The sequence below is a fragment of the Schistocerca americana genome, chromosome 3, assembly GCF_021461395.2.
Source record: "Schistocerca americana isolate TAMUIC-IGC-003095 chromosome 3, iqSchAmer2.1, whole genome shotgun sequence".
In the NCBI taxonomy this organism is placed as follows: Eukaryota; Metazoa; Arthropoda; class Insecta; order Orthoptera; family Acrididae; genus Schistocerca; species Schistocerca americana.
In genome coordinates this window covers 266772351-266785582 of record NC_060121.1, presented here as the reverse complement: position 1 = coordinate 266785582, position 13232 = coordinate 266772351, and the positions used below count along the sequence as shown (strand labels likewise).

The 13232-nt window shown below is 41.6% G+C and overlaps 1 protein-coding gene across 2 annotated transcripts in view; it reads right to left on the bottom strand.

The window, feature by feature from the left end:
* Nucleotides 1–13232, bottom strand: part of LOC124605511 (E3 ubiquitin-protein ligase Ubr3) — a 297916-nt gene that overhangs the window by 59391 nt on the left and 225293 nt on the right. For both annotated transcript variants that reach the window (XM_047137248.1, XM_047137249.1), the window contains one exon: nucleotides 5484–5677. In XM_047137248.1, coding sequence (XP_046993204.1) covers nucleotides 5484–5677 — 194 coding nt within the window. The remainder of the gene's footprint in view (nucleotides 1–5483; nucleotides 5678–13232) is intronic.

The window sequence follows — 13232 nt, the reverse complement described above, 5'->3', positions numbered from 1 at the left end:
GGGAGCCCGAGACATCGGGAAGGACACAATCCATAATAGGATTTATGGCTATAGCAAACAGTACAACACTTAGCACGGAGCCCTGGGGCACCCCATTTTCTTGAGAGAAAGTACAGGGGAGGGTAGTGTTCACCTGCACCTTAGATGTGCGCTCTGTCATAAGTTCACAGACGAAAAGGGGTAGTGGACCTCAAAAGCCCCAAGAGAACAGTGTGCGGAGGATGCCTGACCTCCAACAGGTATCGTATGCCTTCTCCAGATCAAAAAATATAGCTACTGTTTGGCGTTTCCTGAGAACATTGTTCATGATATAATTCGAGAGAGCAGCTAAACAGCCGACTGTGGAAAGATGCTTTCGGAAACTGCATTGGGCAGGTGTTAAAAGATTTCGGGATTCCAGCCACCAGCCTAAACGGCAATTAATCGTAACACTCCAAAACCTTACATACACAACTCGTGAGAGAGATGGGGCAATAGCTGGAGGGGAGATGTTTGTCCTTTCCAGGGTTTGGGACAGGAATGACAATAGCTTCCTGCCATCTTCTGGGAAAGGTACTGTCAGTCTAAATTCGATTATAAAGGCAAAGGAGGTAACACAGACTATTGTATGATAAATGCAACAACAGCCATCTGCTCCTGGGATGGAAGAGCGAGAGGAAGACAGAGTGTGTTAGAGTTCCCCCATAAAAAAAACGTTATTATAGCTTTCACGAATTTGAGAGGAGAAAGCAAGACATCGCACTTCTGCTGCTCGTTTCTTCAGGAGAAACGCTGGTGGATAATTTAAAGTGCTCGAAATCTCAGCAAAGTGTTGGCACAATGAGATAGAAATTGCGACAGCGTCCACTGAGGTATCTTGCACGACACTTAGCCCAGAGATCGCAGAGAAATTGGACGTGCCGGATAATTGTCAAATTCAACTCCAAACTCTAGATGAGGGAGTGAAGGTGTTAAAGGAGCTGATAAAGAAGTCCCAGCTTGCCTGCGTGCTATCGCGGATGATGCGACAGCATCACGCATATAACTGCTTATAGCGGATACAAATGGCCAGCGTAGGATGACGGGGGGGAAACGGCACGCCTCGTTCCACCAAGGAACTGAGGGGCACCTGGGAAAAAAGGGAGGCACGAGGTATTGAACATTCTGCAGCTGTAAGAATAATTTTTGTAACATGAGTGACCTGATCGACAATGCTAGGAAACTGACTGCCATCAAATGTTACTAGAGAGGAGAAAAGTGTCCAATTGGCTTGGGAAAACTGCAAGCAACTTGGGCGCATAGATGGAGTTGTGGATGTAATCTAAGGGCACATGGAAAATGTGTCACTGGAGTGTATATCAGCAAGAGCAAACCATTCAAAGCGGCAAGCTAGGTTAATGTACAAATGAGAGTAGATTGACGTGGAAGCAGACAGAAAAGTAGATTCCCCAGTGTTGAAGCAAACAAGATCCTCTAGGTGGAAGAGGTCAATCAATAGGGAGCCTCTTGGGGAAGGAAACGGAGATCCCTAAAGCGGCTGGTGGGCACAGAAGTCCCCAACCAGCAAATAGGGGGGTGGGAGCTGACCAAGCAGATGAAGAAGATCTGCTCATGCCATTGGTGTAGACTACGGAATGTACTTGATGCAAAGAGAGAAGGTGTATCCAGAAAGGGAAAGACGTACAGCGACAGCTTGGAAGGAACTGTTTAAGGGGATTGGATGATAAGGGATAGTATCATGGAGAAGAATTATACGTCTCCTGTGTGCCAGAGTGCCATCAACACAGGGGAGATCAAACTGGACTGATTGGAAATGAGCTTCGTTGCCTGAAGACAGAAGAAGACCGGGGACAATTGGAGCGAATTCTGCAGATATCCCAATGGATAACTGACATAAGGTGGACAGAAAAGAGAAAATTCTCACCATGGTTGCAGTCAACTCAACGACTGCTGAGAGCCGGCAGTTGAGGGTGTGGAACGGCATCCATCCAAATACAGATCTGTAGGTTGTTCGGGGGCAGCTCCTGCCACCAGTGATCGGCTGGTTGATCGGCTGCCAGAGGTGCGTCTTGGTGACACGGAAGACTGCTGAGGGTGGCTACCTCTGGGTGACGTTGTAGGAGAGGCACGCCATGATGGAGAAGGAGAGGGACTTTGTTTCGTCTTCTTGGAAGCAGGACATTGAGATGAGGGAGGATTTGATGGTTGTGAGGTCTGAGTATGAAAAAAATCTTCACAAGTAGGCTCTTTTCTTTATGAAGTACAGGCGTCTTATTTTGGGGTCCATGATTTAGCAGGAGACGATGAAGGTTGAGCCTTAAAGTGAGCGGGGATAGTGGGGAGGTTGAACGGGTGATCTTTGGGCTGGCCAATCTGACGACCATGGCACTAAAGGTGAGTTCGCAAGTCTGCGTGGCTATCTCCTTAGTAGGTCAAGGAGAGGCGACGACAGTGCTATATTTACCCACTGGGAGCACAGTGAGCTTTCTACTGGCGAATAACTTATGAGCAGAAAATGTAGACACCTTTTCCTTTACTCGTATTTCCCGAGTAATTCGCTCATCTTTAAAAATAAGACAATCTCTAGAGGAAGCAATGTGGTCGCCCATACAGTTGTTGCAATGAGAGGATGGAGGTGGACAACCACCCTCATGGGCATCCCTGATACAGGCAACGCATTTGGCCGTATTGGAACACGACTGGCTGGTATGATTAAACCGTTGAAGCAAACGTGTAGGGTTGGGGATGTAAGGGTGAATTGAAATTCTCATATCCCACTTTAATGAAACTTGAAACTTCCTGGCAGATTAAAACTGTGTGCCGGATCGAGACTCGAACTCAGGACCTTCGCCTTTCGCGGGCAAGTGCTCTACCAACTGAGCTACCCAAGCACAACTCACGCCCCGTCCTCACAGCTTTACTTCTGCCAGTACCTCGTCTCCTACTTTAATGTTTGATGGAAGTTGAACTCTGTCAAATGTCAAGAAGAGAGTGCGGATCAGTACCAATTCCTTTTTAACCCTTTTCATGACTCGATGTATGGTCGTTATCCTCTGATCAGACAGGTAATTTTGAATATCCTCACTGGATAATCTGTCGAGTGATCTTGTATAAACCACCCTGCACGATGAATTTGAAGTACGGTGCGCTTCCATCCAGGCAGGGAAGGTAATTTATGTGCCTGGAGGGCACTGTCTGTTTCTAACAACAAGGTGCCATTTCGTAACCGGGAACAAGACTTTACAGGACCTGCAATTTCTTTGACATCTTTCTAAATAATTGAAGGGTTAACTGTGAAGAAGTGTTGACCTTTGTCAGACCAAGAAACAACTAGGAACTTTGGCACTGATGGAAGAATTTTCAATGGCCGAGACTCATCTAGCTTTCTCTTGTGGGCAGAAGTTGTAGAAGTAGAAGAAACCAATGCGACAGTACCCCCCATGATTACTGGCATCTCCAATGGCGCACTCCTTCCTAGTGGGGGCCCCCTCTAAGCGCACTCCAGCATTAGGTGATTGTCCACATCTCAGGTCACACCTCCCGAGAAAAGGACAGAAGGACCAATCGCTATGTTCGGAAGGTACCAGCTCGGGTAATCACCCTTCCCTGGGCATGGCCTGGCTTTTATCAGGGGATATGTACACGTCCTACTTGTCTACCCAGTGCAGGGAATTACACGTTACCCCATTAATGGCTACGTGTGGGTCGACCTTCAGACACACACAGGAAGGAAAGAAAGAGAAAGGGAGGAACAAAGAAAAGGAAAGAAGAGAAGAATTCTCAAACACTGCAGCGAAGAAGAAGGTAAAGAGAAGAATCAAGGTAAAGAGAAGAATCAAGGAAAAGAGAAGGACAAAGACTTTCCAGTAGAGAGATAAAAACAGAAACCATGACTTACAGTCACAAGCGTCTGTCTCTGGACATAGGCACAAAACATACTCCCAAAGAGAGGGAAAAGGGGAAGGGAAGGGGGGAGGGATTGGAGACAGGGAAGGTGTGGAAAGGGAAGGTATGCAGACCGGACAGGAAAGAGCTGCACTAGCTCGGGGTCCCATGCTCACCACGCTTGTGTACACAAAAGAATTGTGGACCCCTGGGAGGTTTTTCAGTCTCTGTTGTTCTAATGATTTAGTCTTATGATGTATCGTTATGCATCAAATAGCAGTTTGTAACTGCTTCATTTTGAATTTCTCTCTATAATACTACACATAACTACAAATAACAGAATATCTGTAGTCTCATATGTGAATATAATGCCTCCTAATAATTACCTTTCTTGAAGGATATGCATCTCTATTGTAAATTAAGGCTGTTACAGACAGCAAATGCTCTCTCTGATACTCAACAGTTCAAATGATAACAGTGATTATTGAGTATTACTTAAAAAAATTATGATCATAGTCAGTTGAAACCAAATATGAATAATTAAGTTGAAATTTCCTGGCAGATTAAAACTGTGTGCCGGACTAAGACTCGATCTCGGGACCTTTGCCTTTCGTGAGCAAGTGTTCTACCAGCTGAGCTACCCAAGCACGACTCACGATCCATCATCACAGCTTCAATTCCACCAGTACCTCACCTCCTTCCTTCCAAACTTCACAGAAGCTCTCCCGCAAACCTTGCAGAACTAGGACTCCTGAAAGAAAGGATATTGTGGAGACATGACTTAGCCACAGCCTGGGGGATGTTTCCAGAATGAGATTTTCACTTTGCAGCAGAATGTGCACTGATATGAAACTTCCTGGCAGATTAAAACTGTGTGCACACAGTCATACCACATGGTGGCCTATCCCAACATTGATCCACATTACACATTAACAGCATTTGTGAAGTGACTTGCCGTGTTTGTGTGTCATTTGTAATCAAGCGGTAGCCGGCAGCGGATGTGGCAACACTATAGGGCAAGTAACAGACGTCAACTATCAAGGAATTTTATTTGGACGACAGTTGTTCTCTGAAGCTTATTTGTGCATATTGCGTTGTTATTGCTACCTTAACCTTTATGTCAAAATCTTGTAAGAACAATAAATGAATATTAAAATACTACAAACCTGGTTGTACCCACCGTTAATCCCACAGTAAATTGTTCTCATTATATTGTATTATGTTTTGTAGATGCTTGAAATTGGGGTAATACCGAAACTACAATCATAAAATAAAATTATAACAGCTGATCACGATAAAACCCTTCAAAAAATTTATAGATGCTGTGGGCCCATATTACAAGAAAATAATTTACTATTACTATATTTCAGGAACTAGCTCTTCCACAGTTACACTTTATGCCTTTAATTATTTACCCACAACTAGTTTGAGAGTGACACCGTATTATCATGTGCCTGGTTATGCCAGATATACATCATTCTTCGTAGCTGGCATACACTGAAGTTGGATCATATCTAACAAGGGTTACCTCACTAGTGGAGATAAGTCCATTCATTACAGATTGTGTTGTGACTGCTAAGTGAAATACAAAAAAGATTAAGGACATAAGTGACACTTACTTTCAAGCACCTGTCCAAGCAGTCACCACAAGACTTCCCACCAGCTTTTCCCTGTTTCCTTTTCTTCATGTGAACTTTACGTGTACCTGATGTGGAAGGAACAACTTCAGAATTAAACGAAGTACCTGCAGGTACAACTTCATTTCCAGAAATACTGGGGTTCCATTCCAAACTTGGCTGACTTTCAACTGGGCCTGCAATTTAAAACATTAAAAGTAAGTACAGCTGCATAAGAAATACTGTTTCATCTGCTTGTTACTGTTGATGTCATCATTGTTGTTGTTACAAAATTCAGTCTGAATTGTATTAGATGTTAAAATTTTTGGTCTTTTGCAGAAATGCTTTTCTTGTTGCTGATAATTTCAGGGTTGCCACAACTTTCCCAAAGTGAAATTCCCTGATATTTCCATACAAGTTATAGAAATTTCCCCTGACAAATTTTCAGATCTCAGGGGTTAAGACATAAGTTGACAATCTGTCTTTGAAGCTATGGTACAAGAAACAATAGTGCAAACAATTTTTTGTATATATATATCTAAAAACAAAGATGATGTGACTTACCAAACGAAAGCGCTGGCAGATCGATAGACACACAAACAAACACAAACATACACACAAAATTCAAGCTATCGCAACCAACGGTTGCTTCATCAGGAAAGAGGGAAGGAGAGGGAAAGACGAAAGGATGTGGGCTTTAAGGGAGAGGGTAAGGAGTCATTCCAATCCCGGGAGCGGAAAGACTTACCTTAGGGGGGAAAAAAGGACGGGTATACACTCGCGCACACACACACATATCCATCCACACATATACAGACACAAGCAGACGTATTTAAAGACCAAATACGTCTGCTTGTGTCTGTATATGTGTGGATGGATATGTGTGTGTGTGTGAGTGTATACCCGTCCTTTTTTCCTTTTTTTTCCCCCCTAAGGTAAGTCTTTCCGCTCCCGGGATTGGAATGACTCCTTACCCTCTCCCTTAAAACCCACATCCTTTCGTCTTTCCCTCTCCTTCCCTCTTTCCTGATGAGGCAACAATTTGTTGCGAAAGCTTGAATTTTGTGTGTATGTTTGCGTTTGTTTGTGTGTCTGTCGACCTGCCAGCACTTTCATTTGGTAAGTCACATCATCTTTGTTTTTTTATATATATATATATATATATATATATATATAAAACTTAGAAGCAGATGGCGTTTCTTGATGTGAGCAGAAATCTTAAGTACTAACATCAACATCTTTTGTAATGAACTGTTTTTTGATGGAGAAAGCAAGCCAAATGATGTGTGTGTTTCAGTAAGACCACTGATGTTATTTTATTTCAATAAAACCACACACATTGTGTGGCAAAAACACACATTTCCTTGGAGTCACAAGACAGATTTAAACTACCTTCACTGGTTTCAAAAATAACCTCAGAAAAAAGAAGGCCTCTTGAAAGAAGTGAATAAGGCGGAGAAGAATTGTGTAAACCAACACTGTAGGTTACCACCTATAAAATGTTGGTTCTACTATGTTAATTACTGTTGGTTATTGCCCACTGTGTTATATCTATTATCTTACAGGTATTGTGTGATTTTTCTTTTGAGAAATACATGAGTACATAGCAAACAAACCACGAGCGACTGACAGTTTTCTTCTTCTTCTTATAATCCACACTTTCTAACATATATAAATGAAATTTCTATAAAATGCCACACTGTACAATGTACTTGTGGTGAGACAGTCCATCAGTCATGGCCTCTGGCCTGCTGAGAAGCACCACAGTCCTGGGCCCATGGATAAACCATGAAAATCTACTGCATTATGCCACACACAAAGAGACCCAGCCTCCAACGGGCACGGCCTGCGCATTAGTGGGATCCTAATTGCTTCAGATCGGCAGGCCCGATCCATTACAGATACCCACACAAACAGCCTGCGATTTTGACCCGTCGCAGAAATCCACCCTTGCAGCCAGCTATTCACGAGCCACAGACAGCGTGTTGATGAAGAGAAACCACAGTGATCAATCCATGCAACAGATAACTTGTTCAAACACTTCGAGAATCAATAGTAATGAGGATAGGCAGCAACTCACCGTAAATATGATTGCTGAGCCACGGACAGACATGGGGAAAAGACAATCACACTCTCACAGCCAAATTTTCAGCCATAGCTTTTGTCACAAAATGAGAGCACACACACATTCACAAATCACTCAGACACTACTTGTGCACACGACTGGCGTCTCCAGCTACTGTGTCTGAGAATCAGATCCAAACAAACCACTCCTCACACCTCCCTGCCACTCATTGGCAGCTGTTAGGCTGGTGGCAAGAAGTGGTAGCAGCACTTACTGCAAGCTGAGGGAAGTGGTAGGAAGGGGAGAAGCAGTAAGAATGAGGGAGTAGGGAAGCAGTGCATATACTCAGCTGCACCCACCAACAACGACGCACGACACCTCTGTGAACAAAACATTTCATCTCCTGAGACAAAAGTGAGATTTTTCCAATTTTTTTCCCCAAATTCCCCTGATGTATCTGAAAATTCCCTGATATTCCCTGATTTCCAGAACCTGTGGCAACCTTGAATTTTCATTTTATATACTCTCTATATCAGTCATCATCAGTTGTCTTGTTGCCCAGAAAATAAAATTCGTCTACTGCTTTTAATGTCATTTTCTCATCTAATTCCCTCAGTGTACAGTGCAATGAACATCTAAACTGTTTCTTAACACTTTTTTTTACCCTTGAAAAGGCCTTATAAAATCAAAACTCTTAAGGTAATGGATTTAGATGAAATGGGAGAGGGACCTAATAAAATATTTTGGACCAAAACAAAATTCATTACATCCCCTGTTGATTTGTCCCTAAATGATGAACTAATCCCAATATGTGGCACTGACATCCTCTTTGATTTTTGGAACGCAACATGACAGTGATTTTGAATGTCATTGCTTCAACGAGTCCTTGGTGGGTTTCTGGAGGTACATGGCACCACATGTTTAGGCATCAGTCTCTCAATTCTTATAAATTATGGCCTGGTGGTTTGTGGATGTGAAGCTGGCACCCAACTGTGCCCCATATATTACCCTCGTGTGCGGATCAGAACAATGTGAGTTCACTACCATGCTCTTCCAACCACGGTGCATGATGCTGGCTTTGTGATGCAGACAGTTATCCTGTTGGAAAATGCCACTGGTGTCGGAGAGGATGTCAATCAAGATGGTATACAAGTGGTAAAACATACGATTCACGTAGTCCCTGGCTGTCTACACTGAGATGACAAGATTCATGGGATACCTCCTATTGTCATGTTGAGCCTCCTTTTGCGTGGCATAATGGGTCAACTTTACATAGCATGAACTCCACAAGTTGTTAGAAGTCCCCTGCAGAAACACTGAGCCAAGCTGCAAGCCATGCTGCCTCTATAGCCCTCCATAATTGCGAAAGAACTGCCAGTGCAGGATTTTGTGCATGAACTGACCTCTCGATTATGTCCCATAAATGTTCGATGGGATTAATACTGGGCGATCTGGGTTGTCAAATCATTTGCTCAAATTGTTCACAGTGTTCTTCAAACCAATCACAAGCAATTGTGGCCCACTGATGTGGTGCATAGTCATCCATAAAATTTCTTCGCTGTTTGGGAACAGGACGACCGTGAATAGCTGTGAATAGTCTCCAATTAGTCAACATAACCATTTCCAGTCAATGATCGGTTCATTTGGACCAGAAGACTCATCAGTTCCTGTAAACACAGCCCACAAGCATTCTGGAACCACCACCAGCTTGGACAGTACTTGTCAACAACTTGGGTCCAAGGCTTCATGGGACTGTGGCACACTCTGAACCCTACCATCAGCTCTTACCTAGCGAAAGATGGCCTCACCTGATCAACTCACCATTTTCCTGTTGTCTAGGGTCCAACTGATATGGTCATGAGCCCAGAGAGGTGGTGCAGGAGATGTCACGCTGTTAGCAAAGGTACTCACATCCGTTGTCTGCTGCCATTGCTCATTAACACCAAATTTTCTCGCATTGTTCTTATGGATACATTTGTCGTATGTCCCACAATGATTTCTGTGGTTATTTAATGCAGTGCTGCTTGTCTGTTTGGACTGACAACTCTAAGCAAACACCACTGCTCTCAGTCATTAAGTGAGGGTCATCAGCCACTGTGTAATGCCTGAAAATTTGGTATTCTTGGCATACTCTTGACACTGTAGACCTCAGGATATTGAATTCAAAATGATTTCCAAAATGAAATGAGCCATCCGTCTAGCTTCAACTACCATTCGGTGTTCAAAGTCTGTTAATTAACGTTGAGCAGCCATAATCACGTTAGAAACCTTTTCACATGAATCACCCGCCCGTAACCACATCAGAAACTACTTCTCATAAATCACCAGAGTGCAAATACCAACACCAGCTGTATATGTGTGTATGACTTTGTCATCTTTGTATTATGTCCCCATCCACACTGCTCTATGTCCATAATGCACTGCATGTTTGGAACTGCCTTTCACCTGCACGGCGGCGTATCCGTACACAATCAACAACTTCTTGTAAAAAAAAGTGCAATTCATTCAACCGGGTGACATGACTCCACTAATACAAGGCTCCATCTTCATGTCAAATATCAAGAACAATACAAGCCAGCTAAACACCACTATAGAAATGTAAAACATGTGAATAGCTTCAAATATTTGGGTGAATGGAATACAGTAATAGACTGGATAAAGAATCCTTAACAACAAGAACCAGAAAAACTGAAATACCTTTTGAAACCATGCTACATTTACAACAAAGAACTCTTTCTATAAATACCAAAATTCACCATTACAACTGTGCCTATATACATCTGAATGTTTTATCCTTTCACAGATATGTTTGTTAGGGAAATCAGAAGGAAAATGAGACAAAAATCTTACAAAGTATACTGGATCCAAAAAATAAAAAGAGGATTTATATAAAAATGCCAAGACGTGATGTTTGGGACTTACTGAGACGAGAAATAAAGAACTATTGCCAAGCCGATAAATGATGACTAACACAATATATTAATGAAAAAACGTGGGGGTGAAATGGAAGGGGGGAAAGCTGACACCAACTGATTATCAGTTTATTATGGTCCTTATCTGGTCCTCTTAGTAAATGATGATAATGATAATAATAATAATAATAATAATAATAATAATAATAATAATAACAACAACAACAACAACAACAACAATAATAATAATAATAATAGCTGCAGTTACGATACGACTAACATGCTGTGAGAAGCATAAGAAAGATATCAACTAGGATCTTGTGAAATTTTCCAAGAATAATTTATGAAACTCAAGGCGATAATCCAAAATACTAGTATGACCACTAAATACAGACTGGCCAAAATTCAAACCTGAAGACATGCCCAGACCTCAAAACAAAATTATCTGTAGGACAATGAATAGTGGCAGATTAAAGCAGTGCAAAACAACTGAGAATTATTCTCTTAAGAAGTTGAGTATATTCTTAAATGTATTGTGCATACATAACTACCAATCACTAAACAAAATAAATCATACATCCACCAGCACAGCAAATGGCAACACTTTAATAATAATTACCAATCACCCCACTGTACTCAAGACATTTCAACTCTGTAAGAGAAAAAAATGTATGATAAAGCTGCAATGTGGATAATAGCTCTATTTCAAGCAAGTACCTTTACAATATAGCAGTGTTTTTCAACCTTTTTGAATATGCAACCCCTTTCCAAGCAAAAATATTCTGTTGACCTCCAGAACCATAATAAAAGTATGCCAGCGATTTCAAAGGCAACATATTTAATTTTCCTTCTACTGATACTATACTGATCGAGAAATCTAGTCCAATGTGAAAAGCAGTCACAGTGCTCTACGGGCAGAGATTTGATTAATATTCTTTGCTGCGTTAGAGGGGTGGGGGTGAGAAGAGGTCAGTGGGGGGATAGTCACACATTTTTGGTGAGTACAATCAGTTGTGTGAGTACGCCAGCAAGTATGGGCGTGATTATTGTCTTCACGCTTCGCTCTGAGTGAGCATAAAATGGACAAGTTTCTTAAAAGATCTGTGCAACCCTCTATGTCTGGTACAAGTGGCAGTGGCGGAAGTGAATCAAAACTTGGAGGGGAGGGGGGAGGGGGGGAGGAGGACTTTATGACAACAGTTATCTGAAGTATGGTTTTACTGTCATGAACCATGAACAATAAACCTCAATTTATAATTTGCAGCAAAGTATTGCGACGTGAGAGTATGAAACCATCAAAGCTTCTGCATCACCCCTCAACTAAACATTCCAAGGAAGCTGATAAACTGTTGGATTTCTTCTAAAGGAAACTGAAAACACTTAACTGGTAGCAAACTACTATGATTCAGGTTATAAAACCGTAATGTTAGTTGTTGGTTTCAAATAGTATTAATGTTTCTAATTTTTATTCTTTTTCTGATTTAACAATTTTTTAATCCTATTGTAGGTATCCGGTGTCAACGAGAGCACATTACTAGCTAGCTACCAAGTTGCTACAGCAGGGAAGCCACATACAAATGCAGAGAATCTTATTTTGTCAGCACCCCTGGATATGGTTGAAATTATGTTAGGTAAGCAAGAGGCAAACATGCTGCAAAGCGTACCACTTTCTGATAATACCACTGAACGTGGAATAAACAATATGGTCAGTGACATTCGAGAACAGATAGTCAAAAAAGTAAAGAAGAAACCACGTTTTGCTTTGCAGTATCATGGAAGACATTTTATTTCGCAAAGCACTCCCTGCGAACACTAATGGTCAGTGTTTGTATGACATATTTTTAGAAAGCACTCACAACTACGAGATTGATTGGAGAAATGTATCGCCATTTGTAGTGATGGTGCTAAAGCTATGACTGGTAGTAAAAGTGGGCTCGTCACGAAATTAAAATCAATAATGCCAAATTTTTCGTGGACACACTGCTTTCTTCATCGACACACTCTGGCAGCCACAATTTTAACTTCTGATTTAAATTACGTGCTTAAAGATGTGATCAAAGTTGTAAACTCTATTAAAGGTAAAGTGCTGCAAACTCGACTGTTTAGGATCATTTGTGAAGACATGAGTTCGCTCCATCAAAATCTCCAAGGGCAAGAAGAAAACACTATAACAGCTAAGGATAAAATCAAAGAATTCCACGCAAACTTAGTTCGTGATCAACATTTTTACAAAAGATGATGTTTGAGTCTTTCCCTCGTATTCAGATGATTGTCGAAGAAATTGCAGTGGACCAGTCGGTGGTACTGAGTTCTCAGATTCCTTGCTTTATACAGAGCTTGCATAATTTGGAAGAGAAACTGTTAAGTTACCTTCCAGAGCTGAACTCTGACGCTGAGAACAGTCATAGATGGACACTAAATCCTTTTTTAGATATGTCAGCACGAGGACGAAAGAACACTTACAGATTTAGCAGCTGATGGGATGCTTAAAATGGAATTTAATTCGCAAAAGACTGACGTCTTCTGGATGAAGAGAAAAGAAGATTATCCACAGCTGGCAGAGGATGCTTTGAAATTGTTAGTGCCATTTGCCACTTCCTACCTTTGTGAATTAGTGTTCTCTTCAATGATGAACTTAAAAACTAAGAAGAGAAATAGACTTCAACTAGAAAATGATTTGGCGATATGTGTCTCAAAAGCAGAACCACAATTTGACAAATTATTAATAAAGGCACAGCCTTCTCATTGATACGGTTGTACTTTATTTCATCTGGC